We start from the raw sequence: 20,292 nt of genomic DNA on the forward strand, positions 1-20,292 counted from the left end.
GAAGTCTTACATATACATGATAGGCAAGTTTATTTAAATGAAACTTGTAAAGGTTATGCTTGCATACAGTTTATCTTCCAGGAATTTACTCAATAAACTTGCATGTGCAAAGTTAAATATGCATTAGGCAGCACAATTTAATGGGTAAGAGCCTGCTAAGTTGGAATCCTGACTCTGATACTTCCTAGTTGTGATTCTGAGTAAATCATTTAACCCTATGAAGCTTGGTTCCATCACCTATAATGGAAATAATAATAATACCTACACCTCAGGTAGTAGTCATATGAATTCAGAGTTCACCACTTTTGAAATGTGTTTAAAAGAGTGCCTGGCACATAGTAATATATGTTATCCTTTCTTATCATTCTCATAAAATTAAAAACAAAAAGCTGGAAACAATTTAAATGTCCATCAGTAGGGGACTCAATAAACTACATCCTTAATGGAATTCTTTGCAAACCTTATCAAAACCAAAATGAAATACGACTACATCTTCAGGATGGCTGTTGTTGTCAAGGATATGGAGAAATTAGATCCCGAGTACAGGGATGATGAGAAGGTAAAGTTATGCAACGACTTTGGAATACAGTTTGGCATTTCCTGAAAATGTTAAACTCACTTGTAATATGATCCAGCAATTCCCCTCTTAGCTATATCCAAGAGAACTGAAAACATTATATCCATACGAAAATCTGTACTCAAATGTCTGCAATTCATATTGTCCAAAGTAGATGCCACCCAACCGTGCCACTGATAGAATGGATAAACAAAATGTGGAATAGCCACACAGCGGAATATTATTCAACCATATAAAGGAACAAGATACCCCTAAGTCTACAACTTGGATGGCATTGAAAACACTGTGCTAAGTGAAAGAAGCGAGACACAAAAGAACACATATTGTATGATCCCATTTATATGAAGATGTCTGGAATATGCAAATCTATAGAGACAAAGTAGATTAGTGATAGCAAGGGGCTAGGGGAAGGGAAGAATGAAAAATGCCTGCCAACAGGTAGAGGACTTCTTTTGGGTGGGGTAATGAAAACGTTACAGAATGGGATGTTGCACAATCTTGTGAATATGATAAAAACCAACAGATTATATACACTTTAAAATGATGAATTTTATGATATGTGAATTGTATCTTAATCAAAGAATAGCAAATCAAATAAAGAATAACAAGATGGTATGGTATCCAAAATATATTAAATGAGAAAGTTTGCAATGTATGTTATCATGTGGCTTAAAAAATTATGTACATACACATATGCTTTGAAGGCATGACATCTCAGAAAGATACACAGGAAACCAGTAACATTTTTTTCCTAAAGGGAGGAGATCTAGCATGATGGCTTGAAAGGGAAACCTACATTCCAGTATAAACCTTGACTTATGATGGAGCTACATCCTCATAAAAACATCATAAGTTGAAAATACCCTAAGTTGAAAGTGCATGTAATACACTTAACTTACTAAACATCACAGCTTAGCCTAGCCTACTTTAAACTTGCTCAGAATATTTACATGAGCCTTCCACTGGGCAAAATTATCTTAATGCAAAGCCTATTTTATAAAAAATTATTGAGTATCTCATGTTATTTATTAAGTAGTGTACTGAAAGTGAGAAACAGAATGGCTGTAAGCACATCAGTTGTTTACTATCGTGATCATGTGTCTGACTGGGATCTGCAGCTCCCTGCTCTGCCCAGCATCACGTTATCAAGCTGCCTATCACTAGCCCAGGAAAAGATCAAAATTCAAGGTATGGGATCTACTAAATGTGTATCGCTTTTGCACTGTTATAAAGTTTAAAGATCCTAAATTGACCTAATAGTAAGCCAGGCACTGTCCTTTTGCTCCTTTTGAATTTTCTTTCTTTTTTTTTTTTTTTGTCTTTTTTTTTTTTTTTTGTCTTTTTGCCTTTTCTGGGGCCACTCCTGTGGCCTATGGAGGTTCCCAGGCTAGGGGTCTAATCAGGTGACCTACACCACAGCTCACGGCAATGCTGGATCCTTAACCCACTGAACAAGGCCAGGGATCAGGGATAGAACCCGAAACCTCATGGTTCCTAGTCAGATTCGTTAACCACTGCGCCACGACTGGAACTCCTGTTCCTTTTGAATTTTATACAGAGTGCCAGTATTAATCACTTCCATTTTCTTTTAAATTAAAAACATAAAAATGGAAAACGGATAATTTTAAGTTTTATTTTAAGAGATCATCTTCATTTTCTTCCATGATAAACTTAAAAGATAGCAACCCATTTGGTCAGATTTATTTATTCTTTAGCAACTGAAGCATTAAACAATGATAGTTTTAACTCCTAATCCTTAATAATATTATTATTATTCACTATACTTGAAATTGTTTAGCTTTCTCATGGAGGAAAAAAACCCCAAACATAAACTTTTAACTATCCACAATTTCAATGCAAAAGTTCTACTGATAACTGAACAATTTATAGGATAGGGAAGATATCAAGAGTGAGTATAAGTGTCCATTCTTGTAAGTCAAGAGCCATGATCTTTGACCCACTGCTCAATCCATTTCAATATCTGATTAATATTATCCTCCAGATCTTCTGGTTTATCACTTGGTAGCTGATGCACTATTTCTTCCTTGTAGGATGCTAAGGCTTCTTCATAGAGAACTTGAAAAATTTCACACTGAATATTGTCTTTTAGTTTCTTCTCGTTATAACCCCTAGAAAGCAAAGAAAAGATAAGGCAAACTGAATGGCATTAACTAGAGTTTTAGGAACACACCAGAAAGTGGACACTTTTGAAACTATACTCTTTTGAACACATGAAAGATCATGCAAAAGTACTTCCTGTAGTCTCTTTACTAGAGAAAAGAGACTGACACCTGTGAATGAGAGACCTCTTTGACAAGAGGGTTAAACTAAGGACCAAGGTTTAGGTTTGTCTGAAATTCTTTTCCCTATGATTTGTTAGCCACTCAATTAGCCAACATCTATCTACCTCAGTCCAGATTCTGAGCCATGAGATAAACAGTCTACAGCTATGGTCCTGAATTTCAGAAGAGTTAGAGGAGTTAAGTTATAGACAGGTAAAACAAATAGATGGCATTTAATAGAATGCTTATGATAAGAGAATATCATACATTAGTTGGGTACTTGATAAACAAATGTATCTGTACCAATTCCAAAGACATTGAAAAAAAAATTAACTTATGTAATCTTTAGGTATATGTAAATTAGCCAACTAATGAAAAAGATAGGGAAAATTCAGGAGTTCCCATCATGGCTCAGCAGAAAGGAATCTAACTAGGAACCATGAAGTTGTGGGTTTGATTCCTGGCCTTGCTCAGTGGGTTAAGGATCCGGCGTTGTCGTGAGCTGTGGTTGCAGACGCGGCTTGGATCTGGTGTTGCTGTGGCTGTGGCATAGGCTGGCAGCTGTAGCTCTGAATGGACCCCTAGCCTGGGAACCTCCATGTGCCGCAGGTTCAGCCCTAAAAAGACAAAAAAAAAAAAGGAAAGTTCAAACTCAAACTTTGTAACAACCAGAATTAAACTGAACTACTTTGAAGGTGATTAACTTTTAGAAAAGACAACCCATAGAATGGGAGAAAATTTTTGCAAGTCATATATCTGATAAGGGACTCACATCTAAATACATACACAACTCTTATAACTTAATAGAAAAGGAAAAATAACCCAATTAAAAAATTGGGCAGGAGTTCCTGTCATGGCTCAGTGGTTAACGAATCCAACTAGGAACCATGAGGTTGCGGGTTCGATCCCTGGCCTTGCTCAGTGGGTTAAGGATCCGGCGTTGTCGTGAGCTGTGGTGTGGGTTGCAGACATGGCTCAGATCCCGCGTTGCTGTGGCTCTGGTGTAGGCTCGTGGCTACAGCTCCGTTTGGACCCCGAGCCTGGGAACCTCCATATGCCGTTGGAGCAGCCCAAGAAATGGCAAAAAGACAGACACACACAAAAAATTGGGCAAAAGATTTGAATAGATATTTCTCTGAAAAAGATATACGAAGGGCCAATAAGGACATGAAAAGATGCACAACATCACTGGCTATGAAGGAAATGCAAATCAAAACCACAATGCCATACTACTTCACATCTACTAGGATGGCTCCAATAAAAAATACAGATAAGGGTGCCTTGGGAGACTCACCTAAGACAAATACTGTATGATATCACTTATATCTGGAATCTAATATATGGCACAAATGAACCTTTCCACAGAAAAAAGCAAATTCATGGACATGGAGAACAGACTTGTGGTTGCTTAGGAGGAGGGATTGGGATGGACTGGGAGTTTCAGATACGTGATGCAAACTATTGCATTTGGAGTGGATTAGCAATGAGATCCTGCTGTATAGCACAGGGAACTATACCTAGTCACTTGTGATGCAACACGATGGAGGATAACGTGAGAAAAAGAATATGTATGACTGGGTCACTTTGCTGTACAGCAGAAATTGACAGAACATTGTAAATCAACTATAATAGAAATTTTAAAAATTAAAGCTTAATAACAAGGATGTGAAAATACTGGAGGTTTCATACACTACTCTTGGGAATGTAAAATAGTACAGTTTGACAGTTCCTCAAAAGGTTATGACCCAGCAATCCTATACCTAGAGAAATCCAACACCCAAGATAAATGAATGAATGCATGATGTTTACACAAAAACATGAGCATGAATGTTCATAGCAAGCATTATTCATAATTGCCAAAAAGTGGAAATAACCCAAATATTTACAATCTGATAAATGGATAAATAAAAATATTGTATACCATACAATGAACTATTATTTGGCAATAAAAAGAAACAAAGTATTGATACATGCTAAAACAGAGATGAACCCTGAAAACATTATGCTAAGAAGCCAGATACAAAAGATCATGGTTTGTATTATTTCATTTATGTAAAATGTCCAAAGCAGGCAAATCCAAAGAGATCCATTGGTTGCCTAGGACTGGGGATTGAGGGGAAATGGAGAGTGACTATGAATGGGTATGGGGGTGTTTTGTGTGGGAGACTGGATTTTTAAAAACTGATTATGGTAACGGACATACGACTGTGAATATATTTAAAACTACTTCACATGGGAGTTCCTGTCATGGCACAGCGGAAACGAATCTGACTAGGAACAATGGGGCTGTGGGTTTGACCCCTGGCCTTGCTCAGTAGGTTAAAGATCTGCCGTTGCCGTGAGCTGTGGTGTAGGTTGAAGACGTGGCTCAGATCCTGTGTTGCCGTGACTGTGTGTAGACCAGCAGCTGTAGCTCTGAATGGACCCCTAGCCTGGGAACCTCCATATGCCAAGAGTACGGCCCTGAAAAAAGCTACTTTAGATGGATGAATTATGTGGTATAGGAATGTATCTCAATAAACCTTATTTTATTTTATTTATTTATTTATTTATTTTTGTCTTTTGTCTTTTTGTTGTTGTTGTTGTTGCTATTTCTTGGGCCGCTCCCGCGGCATATGGAGGTTCCCAGGCTAGGGGTTGAATCGGAGCTGTAGCCACCGGCCTACGCCAGAGCCACAGCAACGCGGGATCTGAGCCACATCTGCAACCTACACCACAGCTCATGGCAACGCTGGATCCTTAACCCACTGAGCAAGGCCAGGGACCGAACCCGCAACCTCATGGTTCCTAGTCGGATTCGTTAACCACTGCGCCACAACGGGAACTCCTCAATAAACCTTTTTTTAAAAGGTTGATTAACTTTATAGTATCTTCAATGGTTAAAAACAAAATACTAGCTCTCAGTTTTTTCATACTTTAATTATTTGCATAAAACAGTAATTTTGTTTTCTTTTTAGGCATATGGACCTGCGGCATACAGAAGAAGTTCCTGGGCTAGAGGTTGAATCAAAGCTGCAGCTGCCGGCCATAGCAATGCCAGATCTGAGCCGCATCTGTAACCTAGGCCACAGGTTTGTGGCAACACCGGATTCTTAGACCAGGAACTAAAGCTGCATCCTCAAGGATACCAGTTGGAGTCTTAACCTGCTGAGCCAACAGGAACTCCAAAATATTTATTTATTTATTTATTTGGGGCCACACCCATGGCATATGGAAGTTCCCAGGCTTGAGGAGCTATAATTGCCAGTCTACACCACAGCCACAGCAATGCCAGATCCGAGCTGCGTCTATGACCTACACCACAGCTTACGGCAAAGTCAACTCCTTAACCCACTGAGCGAGGCCAGGGATGGAACCCGCAAAATAGCAGTTTTTAATAAAAATTTTAAATGGTCTTTGAGAAAAGGTGATATGTACCATACTGTCTATTACTTCTCTGTTCAAATATTCTTTCTTAATTGTTTTGCCCTGCCTAAAGAAAGATGATGAAAGTTTCAGGCTGGAGTTCCCATCATGGCTCAGTGGTTAACGAATCCGACTAGGAACCATGAGGTTACGGGTTCGAACCCTGGCCTCGCTCAGCAGGTGAAGGCTCCTGCGTTGCCATGAGCTGTGGTGTAGGTCGCAGATGTGGCTCGGATCCCTGGTTACTGTGGCTGTGGCACAGGCCAGCAGCTACAGCTCCAATTAGACCCCTAGCCTGGGAACATGCATATGCCGCAGATGTGGCCCTAGAAAAAGAGAAAAAGACCAAAAAAAAAAAAAAAGGTTTTCAGGTGTAGCGCCAACCTAATTTTCCCTATATATTTGCTACTATACCTTTTTGTGCAAGGATTATGCGAGTATCCCACCGAATGGTGCTTGGTCAGAGCTGAGTACAGTTAGTGAGAATCACAAACTCTGAACCTGACCTTAGGCAAACTTCTCGAGTTTTCCTTTGAGTCAGCTCTCTAAATTCTTCTAAAATCCCTACTCTTACACTTGAATCAAAAGACAGTGGGAAAATGCTCTCTATGAAATTTTATTTTTTTGGTTATTCTGGATTAAGTCTGATGCTCTCTTGAAAGGACGAACTCAAATACAGCGTGAAATGTTAATTTAGCCTGTTAAAAGTTAATGTTATCTTACTAGTGAAATGTTAATTTATCTCGTTAGTTTTTCATAACTTTTCTCATTCCTGTTGTGAGGATAATTTGGGTGGGTAATGTTCATTCCATAGCAAAGACTGTGATTGGCTTGGTTGTTTTCCTAGAAAAGGTTTATATTAAAGAAAACGCGTGACTAAATAGAGTTGCTATATAGCACATTTTACTGACTCAAACTGTCAGTTGAGGTATTCATTTACTCAGAAACTACAGCCTGTGTTTTAGAAATGCATCTTTTTGTCTTTGGTTTAGAATGTTGGTACCAAACAGACTTGGTTTTCAATGAGACCAAAATAAAGTAGTTACATTTTCAAAGAGAACCCTTTATGATGGCAGTGGGTCAACTTCAGGAATCTGAGCAAAAATGTATATAATACTTTAAAAAGTCAGCATTTTTCCTTTCTTACCTTGTTTCAAGTCTTTTGTACAAAACACTGTTATCTGTTTTCAGCACAAAAACTATATGAAACCAACGTTCAGGGAAAAAATCACAACCATGGTAATCAACAATAACTCCACCTTCACTCATTTGGTTTTCTAACTCATCAACAACCTGAAAGAAAGGAAAAGAAGAGTGCTCCTTAAAAAAACTGAAGTCAACTTTCCTATTAATTTTTCTTTTTTTCTTTTTTTGCTTTTTAGGGCCGCACCCAAAGCACATGGAGGTTCCTAGGCTAGGGGTCCAATCGGAGCTGTAGCTGCCGGCCTACACCACAGCCACAGCCACACCAGATCTGAGCCACATCTGCGTGCGACCTACACCACAGCTCATGGCAATGCCAGATCCTTAACCCACTGATTGAGGCCAGGGATCAAACTCGTATCCTCGTGGATACTAGTCGGATTCGTTTCGGCTGTACCATGACAGGAACTCCTATTAAAATTTTTAAAATGCATACTTGGTAAAAAAACAAAACAAAACTGTACTTACTCTATCTTCATCTAAAATAGGACAGTCATACTCTTCATCATAGCCGTCATAAAGCTGCCCTAGAAGAGATTCACATGGGCCTGTCAAAGTAGTATTTTCTAGTACTTTCAGTAATTTTCAATGAAGTCTCAACTTTAGGAAAGAAAATTTATATCATCAACTACTCTTTTTATTTTTTTCACTGTATTTATTTATTTTGGCCGTGCCCGTGGCACGTGGACATTCCCGGGCCAGGGACTGAACCTGAGCCACAATAGCAACCTGAACAGCTGCAATGACAACACCGGATCCTTAACCCGCTGCACCACACGGGAACTCCAATTATTCTAAGAGGAAAAAGGAAAGCACTAACACAAGAGATGTCACATGGACACCAAATATAAAGAGTAATACTGATAGATTAGAATTTTGTCCAGAGGAAACATGGATAGCAATATACCTGAAAACATTTTAGCCATCAATTGAAACCAACTAAAAGGAATGGGTAGTAGACAACTTTAAGACCTGTGGGGCTATGACTACAAGAGAACTGCATTATTTTTGCTGAGCTACAGATTGGTGGCAAGAGGAGACACATGGATACAAACACTCTCACCCACATGAACAGCAGATTAAGTTCCAAATTTATTAGATCAAGGATGGGAAACTTATTAAAAACACAGATTCTTGATTCCAGAAAGGAAACCTGTCACCTGAGGGCACATCTTCATGGGGTTTGGGGAAGGAGAGTCAGACCTAGATGCTCCTTTACTTCCCCAAAAGCCAAGGGCTAAATATCTTATTTCAGAGGGTAAAACAAGAATGATGGGGCAGGCATAAAGAAGGCAGATTTAAATCTAACATAAGAACTTCCAACAGATTAAAACCTGCTTTCAAAGGAAGTCCGTCCTCAAGAGCTAAGACACAGCGAGCACACGCTCACCTTGAATCCCTAAGAGGTATGTTCTCTAAGGAAGGCTTACATCATCCTTTTAGCTATCTTAACAAGCATGCTGCAGTCTTCCTACCTCCTTCCCCTTATATTTTGGCACTGGTTGAAAGGAAGCTAAAATGAGCATGAGTTCTAAAGTGACAAAAAGGTAGTCTTGAGGCGGTGGCGGAAGGCACAGAGGCAGTTTTAACTATCTTTCCTTGGAGGGTCTGTGGACTGATCTTGGGCATGTGAGCCACTTCCTGAGCACCATACTGTGGCCTCTGCCTTCTTAGGTTACCATTGAGTTACGAGAAACTCTTATCAGCTAAAAAAGTTAAGCTGTCTTGGTGTGGGGGAAACCGGCTAACAATTTAGAAAACAATCTAAACTCTTAGTGTATATACCACAAACTTTAGGTGGATTACAGAGCTAATTTCTCAATTCCAAAGATAATTAATGGAAAATTAAATCTACAAAGGAATGATTCATTTGAGTCTGTGAAAAAAAAACTGGTTCAAACATACAAAATGTTAAATCCGTTTGATGAAAAATTATATAACTTCTAAAAAAAACGGCAGGGAAAAATATTTATACTAGAACAAAGGGCTGAAATACCTTAATCAAAATAACAGTTAAGTAGCTAAACAAAGAATATGACAAAAATTCACACAGGCTGGAAAAGATAATTAGTAAACAATACATGAGAAGAGATGCAATTGAAATGAGCTTTTTTTTTTTTTTTTTGGTTTCTTTAGGGCCGCATCTGAGGCATATGAAAGTTCCCAGGCTAGGCGTCGAATCAGATCTGTAGCCACTGGCCTGTGCCAGAGCCACAGCAATGCCAGATCCGAGCCTCACCTGCAACGTACACCACAGCTCACGGCAACGCCGGATCCTTAACCCACTGAGCAAGGCCAGGGATCGAACCTGAAAACTTGTTTCTAGTCGGATTTGTTAACCACTGAGCCACAATGGGAACTCCCAAATAATTTTTTAAAGAAAAATGTCTTATCTGTTCAGAGATTTCTTTAACCATTTAATTTCTAACCAGAAAAAGTTATAAATAATGAAATGATAAAACATGATCAACAATAGCAAATTAGTTAAACCTTGGTTTACTAACTTGTTGAAATATTATGTAATTAAATAAACAAGTATTTTTTTACAATACCATGTATTTTTTTAACAATGCCACAAAATCTAAGAATACCTACAGTTTTGTACTATATGGGAATCTAGAGTAGATGAATATTCTTTCATATTTTAAATCCAGACTAGTGAAATCTTTAAAAATAGATGCTGTCTAGGAGTTCCTGCTGTGGCTCAGTGGGTTAAGAACCTGACCAGTATCCATGAGGATGCAGGTTCGATTCCCTGACCTCAATCAGCAGGTTAATGATATGGTGTTGCATCGAGCTGCAGTTTTGGTCACAGATGTGGCTTGGATCCGGCGTTGCTGTGGCTGCGGCACAGGCCTGCAGCTGTAGCTCCAATTCGATCCCTAGCCTGGAAATTTTCATATGCTGTGGGTGTGGCCCTAAAAAGCAACAAAAACCCCAGTGAACAAATTGAACAAACTCAATCCTTCCCTCGAAGAGTTTACAGTAAAATTGGAGATGACAGACAAGTAACCGGGAAATGATAATATTTTAACATTATGGATCATAGTGGTATGGGAGCAACAGGATGGGCACCTTTTAGGTTAAGACCATGAACTTGGGATATTAGGGGAGGCTTCCTGGAAGAGGTAACTTCTAAGTGGAGACTTGAAGGGATTAGCTAGGGGTAAGATTCCTTTTTTTTTTTTTTTTGTCTTTTTAGGGCTGTACCCATGGCGTATGGAAGTTCCCAGGCTAAGGATCTAATTGGAGCTGACTGTAGCCGCCGACCTATGCCAGAGCCACGGCAACACCAGATCTGAGCCACCTCTTCGACCTACGCCACAGCTCACAGCAATGCCAGATCCTTAACCCACTGAGTGAGGCCAGGGATCGAACCCGAAAACTCATGGTTCCTAGTCAGATTCGTTAACCACTGAGCCATGGCGGGAACTCCATGTAGTAAAGATTCTCAACAGAGAAAACAAGATATTCAAAGGCAGAGAGACATGGTAAGGCAGGCCTTTCCAGGGAGGAAAAGTCTTTCAGGTGATGAGGGGTCAGCTGAATTGAGGCCAGATTAAAAAGGGTGCTGAAGGCTGTGCTGTTTAGACTTTATCTCAGGGCAAAGGAAAATCATTAAGCATTTTAAGCATGAAATGTCATGAACAACTTCAAATTTTTAAAAATCGTTTTGATTTCCATGTGGAGTTGGAAGGAAGCAAATCCAGAAGTAAGATACCATATAATCACTACTGCAGAATTCTAGGTGAGTGATAATTATAACAACCTGTACTGTGGGGAATGGAGAGAAATAGTTGGATTCTCAACTTCATTTCAAATTTCCAAAAAGAGGAAAAATTTATGCTACTTTAGAAAGTTTCAGTTAGAAGTCAAATTTATAGTTGTCTACACAGAACATCTTCGTATGGCAAAGACAGAGGAGAAAGAAAAAGAGCTTGGTGTGATTAAACTACCAAAAGCTTAGAAAATTAAATCAGGTTCCGAAACAAAGTTTTATGATTTAGAGATGCCAGAAAAAAAGTCAATTGTGGAGCCAGTTAAAAGGCTTAAAAGACCTTCCAAGCTGTTGTTAGTCAAGCTATATAAAATCATGACCTTTCCTAAAGTTCTTTTTAGTTAATGATAAAGGGATGCTAGTTATCTATTTTGAGGCGGCCACCAATACTTTAAAACATTTTCAGATTTCCTTCTTTGGAAACAGTTGCCTCGATTCAACAAGAAGCTTGTAAGTGTAATGCAATTAGTACAAGAAGTTAATTGGTTTAGGATTGGAAGCTTTGATACCTGGCCTTCTGTGCAGAGGAGAGCAATGAATTCTGCCTAGAGAAGCTAAAGAGCACCAAAGATGTGGCAGTTGAGTTTGGCCTTTTAAGGAGCTAGGTGTTTATAAGGCAGATTAGGAAGGGCATCTACAGGTAAAGACAACAGCAAGTATAAAGACATGGAGATGGAAGATTGCTCATGTGTTTGAAGAACAAACGTGCACTGTGGGTAGCCTGAAGGGGACGAGGGGGATAGTGGCTGCAGGGAAGGCTGAAGGTAAACTGTGACCAGTTCATAATCTCCTATACTCCATTAAGGAGGATAGACTTTTTATTCATTTGTCTTTTTTGCCTTTTCAGAGCCCCTCCCGAGGCATATGGAGGTTCCCAGGCTAGGGGTCTAATCGGAGCTGTAGCTGCAGGCCTACGCCAGAGCCACAGCAACGCAGGATCTGAGGCCGCGTCTGCAGCCTACACCGCAGTTAACAGCAATGCCGGATCCTTAACCCACTGAGCAAGGCCAGGGATCGAACCCGAAACCTCATGGTTCCTAGTCGGATTTGTTAACCACTGAGCCACGATGAGAACTCCAAGGAGGATAGACTTTTTAATCACTAAAAAGCTCAAGTCATGACATCCTCTCCACCTCCCTTTTTAAAGGATATAAGGGGGAGGAAGAATTCTGAAGAATAAGAGATTTAGCACAAATGGTCTTATGAATGGTACCACTGGGATACAGCAACAGTTTTAAAAATGGGTTGGGATATTAATGGGATTTTGCAAGCCTTCAGTATCAGGAGCCAAGTGCACCTGTGTAGAGTATAAATACATTTGTACATGTGGCAGACAGGAATCAGGAGCAGGCAAGCAGTCAGAGATGACTTCAAAGATGTACTTTTTTTTCTTTTCCCTTTTTAAGGCCACACCTGCAGCATGAGTTCCCAGGGCAGGGGCTGAATGGGAGCTGCAGCTGAGGCCTGCGCCACAGCCACACTGGAACTGAGCCACATCTGCAACCTATGCCGTAGCTTATGGCAATGATGGATCCATAACCCACTGATTGAGGGGAGGGATAGGACCTGCATCCTCACAGAGATAACATTGCATCCTTAACCCACTGAGGCACAATGGGAACTCTGAATGGACTTTAAGAACATGCTTTTTAAACATATTAATTTTGAAATATCTGTTAACTATCCGGATGGTTACATTTGGTAGGTGTCTAGAAACTGGGCTAAGTTTCAAATATAAATTTAAGAGTTATCATGAGTAGTCTTGAGTGAATGAGATTACTAGAGGGAGGGGCAGGATTACAAATTGGCTGCAATGAAATCAAGGGAAAAAGGTTTATGGTGGGAGAGAATAAGAGCAAAATTTGGGAGAGCAGTGTTGGAGAGGGCAATGGAAAAGCTAGTTTCACAGGCTTCCAGTGGTAGATGATTAAAGCGAAGGCAAAAAAACGGGATGTAGAGGTTAGGGCAGGTATGGCAAGGTTTTTCTGCAAAGGGTCAGACAGCAAATACTTCAGGATTTGCAGCCTAGTTTTTAGCTAGTGGCTCTCAACAGGAGCTTCCCACCACTGGGTTATAAATACTAAGATTTTAAGTGTTGAGGGCCAGGTATTTGCAATGCATCCAATGTCAACAATTATATTACTTTGTTTTGACCTATAAGCACCCTGGGGCTAGGGACAGAGGCTGAAGCCTAATAACTGGTGGCAGGAAGGTTAAGGATCCTGGTAAAAGTATAATTAAATGGTTACATATGGAAAGGGACATCAAGTGAGGAATGTGAGCGATTAGAACAGGGGTAAAAATAGCATTCTTAGTCATTCCACATTCAGGACTCTCCATACTTTTAAACTTAATTCCCCACCTAATTTTTCCTGCTTTGGTTCTGAATGGCAAAATGATCATGTCTTAACAATTAATACAGCAATTAACACGACTACTACAATGGCAATAAAGTCCATTTAGACTTTAAAACCCTTTGTTTTTACAAGTCTCATCACTTACAGCAGTTTCTCAACCTGAAATACTACTGATATTTTGAGCTGGATAATTCTCTTAAGGGGATGGAGGGCTGTCCTGTGAATTGCAGGATGTTCAGCAGAACTCCTACCCATTAGAGGTCAGTAGCAACACTGCTCCCCCCGCCCAAGTTATGGCTACCAAAAACCTGAGAAGTTGCCAAATGTCCCCTGAAGGGCAAAAATCACCCCTCCGCCCCCGCCCCGTGTGGAACCACTGCTTTGTAGATGGTTGCAGGGTTTTCCTTAAAATACAGCAGCACCATTTGGAAAAAATGAGGAGGCTCAATGTCTCAAATTATTTCCTAGTAAGATTTTTAGATATATCCATATGGTATGTGGGAAAAGAAAGCTGGTACATTTTGAAAAACCTTACAGGAGTTCCTGTTGTGGCTCAGTGGTAACAAACCTGACTAGTATCCATGAAGTTCGATCACTGGCCTCGCTCAGAGTTGAGGATCCGGCATTGTGGTGAGTTTCAGTATGGGTTGCAGACGTGGTTCACATATAATGTTGCTGTGGCTGTGGTGTAGGCCAGCAGCTGCAGCTCTGATTCAACCCCTAGCCTGGGAACTTCCATGTGCCCGGCTTGGGTCCTAAAAGAAAAAAAAAAAAAAGAAAGAAAAACTTGTAAAGTACCTCATCTAACACAAGACCAGAAATTCTTTTATCTGGCAAAATGCAAGAGGAAAAAAAACCCCACTTTTCCTTAAAAGTAAAGTCCATCTCAGGAAATAATCTCATTAATAAAACACAAAGGATGGTCAGGACTATGCACCATCAGGTAGGCACACAGCTAAAATGGTGTGAGTACAAGAGGATGACTCAGTGAGGAGGAAAGAGTGTCCCACAGCGGATTATCCTTGGTCTGGTGTTCTCTCAGTGCAATTCATGACAGGTTATAAAGCAACTTCATTAACTTCAGAAATATTATATCGAGTGGGTGAGATTAGAACTGGAAGACACAACTGAATATGACTACTCTATGTGACTGAAATCACTTGTCAGAACTAGTAAAGTTCAGGAGTTCCTGTCATGGCTCAGTGGTAATAAACCTGACTAGAATCCATGAGGACTTGGGTTCAATCACTGGCCTTGCTCAGTGGGTTAAGGATCTGGTGTTGCAGTGAGCTGTGGTGTAGGTTGCAGACGTGGCTCCGATCCTGAAATGCTGTGGTTGCGGCACAGGCCAATGGCTACCTCAGATTTGACCCCTAGCCTGGGAACCTCCATATATCGTAGGTGTGGCCCTAAAAAGAAAAAACAAAAAACACTGGCTTATTATAGCAAGAGCATGACTAGCAAAGATGCACAAAACTCATCCTCAAAAAGAGACACTAGAAAAAAATTTTTTTTTAAATTTTAAGTGGTGAGACACTGGGAGACATACCAAGGTCTTTCAATATAAGCAAAGGGATAGAAAAAAATGGAACCTAGGAGGAAGTCTGGCCATTGAGAAAGATAAATCTAAATGGGTGAGGATTTAATATGAATAAAAATCCTGACTAAGTGATTTCTCCACAAGAACAGCTCACAGAGTGACTTATACACCAGAGATCATTTTATGACCTAAACATCTGAAGACACTAGAAGTGACACACTAGTGGTAACGAACAGACTGTAACAACCTCAAGTTTTTCCAACTGTTAACTTCGGTCGGTCGGTGATGAGGCAAAAATTGCTTCTAAAAACATAACTGTCAAAGTATCAACAATCAAACTGATGAATTACAACTTTATTTTTTACACTTAAAGGCTGATAAAAACCATTACTAATCCTATTAACGTCCAACATATAGCAATTAAAAAATATGGTAACCACCTTTACTCATTAAATACTATTTTTCTAAAACATAACTTAGAAACATCCAGCATGCATGTTTAATCCCAGTACAATGGATTCAAAACCAAGTATACATGCTACATGCATCGAGGCTAGATTACAAATTATCATAGTCGTCGTCGTCATCATCCTCGTCATCGTCATCATCTTCACGTTTTCTTTTCAATGCGTTTGATGATTCACTGGCAGTATTTTGTGATGACACCATGTTAGTGGTAATAAGAATATTTTTGGACCCAATTAATGATGGATTAATTAGAACATTCTGAACTGCTGATGTTGCAGGAATTGATGCTTTTACAGCTGGGGACTGTGAAGTGGGCATCTGTACTGTGAACCTTTGCCCTGTGAGGGACACTGGTGTCCCTACTTTAGCTGGAACAGACATGGTTTGTTGGGTTGGTGTGCCAAGTGTGGGAGTACTTGGTCTGCTAGTAACTGAACCCACACTTAACCGCGGAACTGTTATTCTTCCCGCAGAAGTAGATGCCTTTTTTTGTAAAGACTTAAGTCTGTAATTTGGAGCAGTCAAACAGTATCTATCAGGTGGCAATCGAGGGCCTGAATATGGCTTGATCAATGGCAAAGGGGTTTGATTTCTTTGCCTTGCAATATCTAATAAAAAATCTCTTGGGGGAGGAGAGGTAAATGATTGGTCAGCACGACACTGGATTGCCAATCTCACATCATCTGCATCAACAGTCGCTTTCTTAGCATGACTTGAATAAATTTTTGCATCATCTAGAATTGTGGTCACATATCGGAAGGCAAACTCCAGCATCTGATTTATAACTCTTGGCTCATATTCTGTAATCCCCATATCCTTCAGGATTTGTGCCATCATCTGTGCATCTTTCGGCATGCTCTTGGGAGAAGCCATCTTGCCAGACTCCATGATATCCGGTGATCAGACTTTAGATCATTTGAAAAAAATATGTACATTAGATCAAACCTGAAATAGTTACTTTAGAAGCAACTGTCAGGAACTTTAAAAAATTGAAATACATGTTAAATTTTCAAAAGTATAAACTTAAAAAATATGTTAAGTTTTTTCCATTTTAATGAGACACATTTAAAGTTCCCTTTACTTAAATTTACTGCATTTCTACCCATTATGGAATGTAAAAAGATGAAGACACAAATAAGAGAATAATAAAAGATTTGGGAAAAACAGGGTAAAATAAATAAAAACATGTCACTTTAGAATATGTGCAGTTGCTTGCAGGCATGCGCCTACCAAACTAATCTAAGAAAATCCCATAGAACACATAGGACAGCTATGTCCTGATGCCTGAGTTCAAAATGACATCCTTACAGTGAGCTCAAGATACTCACAGTCTTCAGATATACTTAGCAACACCCCAACCTTTAGGTGTTCACCCAACTCAAAATACTCTCATATTCAGATTCTATCTGTCCTAAGTCCAATCTTCATGGAAACTGTCCCAATCAGTACTGTCAAAAAGAACTGCTGGCCGACTGTGGAAGGGATGTAATGGTCAAAATAACCAGGTTACAGCATTAAATAACTTGTTCTATCTCTATGGGTCCCCAATAGAGCACAAATTCCTTAATGGGAATCTTCCTGCTTTATATACCCCCATACAAGTACAGTACCAACACTCTGTTACTTCTCCCGCCCTTATTAATAAGCAAATATAGGAGTTCCCATTGTGGCTCAGCAGAAACGAGTATGACTAGCATCCATGAGAATGCAGGTTTGATCCCTGGCCCTGCTTAGTGGGTTAAGGATCCGACGTCGCCTCGAGTTGTGGTGTAGGTCGAAGACGTGGCTCAGAATCACATTGCTACAGCTCCAATTCCACCCCTAGCCTAGGAACCTCCATATGCCTACGGTACAGCCCTAAAAAGACCAAAAAAAAAAAAAAAAAAAGCAAATCTAACACTGAAGTGTCCCTTACCTTCTCGAGCTAAATCACCCACATTAATGTATTTCAATCCTGATCTTGATGCAAGTTCTTTGCCGAGTGTGGTTTTTCCAACCCCTGGTGTACCTGTAAGACAAACCACAGAAAAAAACTGTTTATAAAATATTTATTAGGTTTTAGCCAATGATCTGTCCTTAAGGTCCTTAATAACTGAAAAGTTTCCTAATTAGCAATCCTAATTACCATAACCTAATTCACACCATAACCTAATGAAAACCACCCAAAGCCTGCTGGACATGACAATCCTACTCGGTGTATCAGATTCTACCAGGAGTGAGGCTTGGGAGAATCTGATGACAATCAAAGGCTGTCTGCTACCACCATGGAAATCCCCAGATTGAAACTAGTTATCTCAAATAAATCACCATGAGTTATTTGCTTTAATTTTATTTTTATTTATTTTTGTCTTTCTGCCTTTTCTAGGGCCGCACTCGCGGCATATGGAGGTTCCCAGGCTAGGGGTCCAATCCGAGCGATAGCCGCCAGCCTACGCCACAGCCACAGCAACATGGGATCCGAGCCGCGTCTGCGACCTACACCACAACTCACGGCAATGCCAGATCCCCCACCCACTGAGCAAGGCCAGGGATGGTTCCTCATGGTTCCTAGTCGGATTCGTTAACCACTGAGCCACGACGGGAACTCCTATTTGCTTTAATTTTAAAAAATTAAATTGTTCATGGGAAAAAGTTCAGCAGTATGAAAGACAAATCTCATTTCCAATATGGACCCTCTGTACTCTTCCCTAGAGGCAACCAGTATAAACTGGTTTCTTTTATTTCTCTCTCTAAAGAATCATATGTATGTTTTTGTAAATATGTCCATATATATATATATATATGATAGCATACTACATATGTGTACATATCTTCACACTGTGTGTATATATACGTGCACACACCAAATACTCCCTTTTATGTAAGTGGCAATACTATATATTGTTTTTCAACTTCCCTTTTTTTCTTTCTGGCCATGACTATAGGCCAGGGATTGAACTTGCACCACAGCATCAAGTCAAGCCACAGCAGTGAATAAGCCAGATCCTTAACCCACTGTGCCACCACAGGAACTTCTATCTTATTTTTTATATCTACTGTATTTCAAAATATATAATCAAACTCATAACTTTCAGCTGCTCAGGTTTAATACCACTGAAATTATAAAATTTAATCATTTTAATTGAAGATAACAGGAATTGGAGTTCCCATCATGGCTCTGTAGTAAGAAACTCAACTCGCATCCATGAGGATTTGGTATGGTTCCCTGGTCTTGCTCGGTTAGTTTAAGATCCAGCATTGCCATGAGCTGTGATGTAGGTCACAGATGCAGCTTGAATCTGGTGTGGCTGTGGCCAGCAGCTGCAGCTCCAATATGACCCCTAGCCGGGGAACTTCCATATGCTGCAGGTATGGCCCTAAAAAGCAAAAAAAGGTAATAGGAATAGATCTTCATGTAAGGACAGTAACAATCCACTATAATATACTAAATTTGAACTCTGAATTCACCATGTTTTCAATAAAACACATTTAGATTTTTGACGATATGGTTTAATATTAAAAAAAACCCAAGACACTCACTATCTGACCCAAACAAATCAATGTTGTACAATCTTCCCCTTAAGAAATCGTCATGGCTAACCATTAATTTGTTGAGGTTAATCTGCAGCTTTCAGAAACAGAAGGATTTGTGTGCTGCCAATAAATAACCGCCTCAATTTTTATAATGCAACAGCATCTATCTACATCCATTAGATTTTTTTCATGAATGCCCTAGGATGCCATTAACTGCTACAATCTAATAAACATTTTCAGAGTTAAACAACCAAAAATAATATTCTTTATAAGATCGGTATGAAGCATTTTACTATCCCTCATATATAACAAACGCCCTCAGTATAGATCCGAAGACCCAGATGAACCCCCACAGTGAATCTTAGAACACCTCTACACGAGAAACGACCAGAGATACTCAGTAGATGCCTTTCCTTCTTAAAATAATGAAAAAAAAAAAGCCTCTGAAGCTAACTTCACAAGTGTATATAGCAAATTAATCACCCCACACCGCAAACACCCGAATCCTTTCATCGAAATCTGCCAGAAAGAAAGGAAAAGCGAGAAACGGGCCCCGGAGGCCTAAAGCATCCACCATTAAGAGATCTACCAAAGGCCAGACACTGTCTTACATTATATTGCTAAAAGCCTGAAGACAACTCTGCCAAGAGGCAACGGCCATTTTGCAAACAAAAAGGTGATTGAGAAAGCTTAGGCAGCTTGCCAAAAAAGGAAGCTAGATACATCTACCTCTCTCCGCCTCACCGAAGGGCCAACCTCTGGCCAAACAAAATTGACGTTCGCGGTCCCCTCCCCCCGCCTCCCGCAACCGTCGCGAGGGCCGGTCACGAGGCCCCAACAAGTGCCACGCTAGGCGACCCTTGTCGACCCCCGACACAGAACACTGAACGCCCCCCCCCCCCCACTTCGGGCGTCCCAGGCTGGCCCCACCGTCCAGCACCACCCCCACCGCGCGCCCTGACCGGTGAGCAGGATGTTCGGAAGCAACATGGTCCTCACCGCGCTGGCTCCGGACGCTTCTGCACACGCGCCTTACACGCGACAGGGAGGGGCCGGAAGGGGCGAGGAGCGGCAAATGCCTGTGGCGCGGAGGTACGCGAGACCTTGAGTGGCGCTCGCGACCCACATCTGCCGCCTTGCCACTGACCATTGGTTACCTAGGCTTCTAT

General features: G+C 40.4%; 2 protein-coding genes across 5 annotated transcripts; both read right to left on the bottom strand.

Annotated features, from left to right (window-relative positions):
* Positions 1,191-20,291, bottom strand: AK6 (adenylate kinase 6). Of its 3 annotated transcripts, none has more exons than XM_003134021.5 (5): positions 20,086-20,291; positions 17,526-17,618; positions 7,936-7,994; positions 7,412-7,557; positions 1,191-2,706 (listed from the first exon to the last, which is right to left on the bottom strand). In XM_003134021.5, exons 1-5 carry the CDS (start codon positions 20,111-20,113, stop codon positions 2,514-2,516), a joined length of 519 nt encoding a protein of 172 aa, XP_003134069.1. In that variant the 5' UTR covers positions 20,114-20,291; the 3' UTR covers positions 1,191-2,513. The 3 variants fall into 3 exon arrangements, 2 of the variants coding, with proteins under 2 accessions (XP_003134069.1, XP_013840293.1); XR_001301862.2 differs by lacking the exon at positions 20,086-20,291 and adding an exon at positions 19,735-19,854 and having other exon boundaries at positions 2,188-2,706; XM_013984839.2 differs by having other exon boundaries at positions 2,188-2,706; positions 20,123-20,288.
* TAF9 (TATA-box binding protein associated factor 9) lies at positions 15,476-20,203 on the bottom strand. 2 transcript variants are annotated; one of them, XM_021076891.1, is made up of 3 exons: positions 19,853-20,082; positions 17,526-17,618; positions 15,476-16,515 (listed from the first exon to the last, which is right to left on the bottom strand). In XM_021076891.1, the coding sequence occupies exon 3, from the start codon at positions 16,496-16,498 to the stop codon at positions 15,701-15,703; it is 798 nt and encodes a 265-aa protein (XP_020932550.1). In that variant the 5' UTR covers positions 16,499-16,515; positions 17,526-17,618; positions 19,853-20,082; the 3' UTR covers positions 15,476-15,700. The 2 variants fall into 2 exon arrangements, with proteins under 2 accessions (XP_020932550.1, XP_003359847.1); XM_003359799.4 differs by lacking the exon at positions 19,853-20,082 and adding an exon at positions 20,086-20,203 and having other exon boundaries at positions 15,481-16,515.

This window comes from Sus scrofa, chromosome 16 (genome assembly GCF_000003025.6).
Source record: "Sus scrofa isolate TJ Tabasco breed Duroc chromosome 16, Sscrofa11.1, whole genome shotgun sequence".
NCBI lineage: Eukaryota > Metazoa > Chordata > Mammalia > Artiodactyla > Suidae > Sus > Sus scrofa.

Bases quoted from the DNA above. Each gene is read 5' to 3' on its own strand.
- TAF9 (XM_021076891.1), bottom strand. From the start codon at position 16,498: ATGGAGTCTGGCAAGATGGCTTCTCCCAAGAGCATGCCGAAAGATGCA.
- AK6 (XM_013984839.2), bottom strand. From the start codon at position 20,273: ATGGTCAGTGGCAAGGCGGCAGATGTGGGTCGCGAGCGCCACTCAAGG. The intron at 17,619-20,122 runs GTGAGGACCATG...TTTGTCTTACAG, and splicing joins AAGCGTCCGGAGCCAGCGCG to GTACACCAGGGGTTGGAAAA. The intron at 7,558-7,935 runs GTAAGTACAGTT...CCTTTCTTTCAG, and splicing joins CTATTTTAGATGAAGATAGA to GTTGTTGATGAGTTAGAAAA.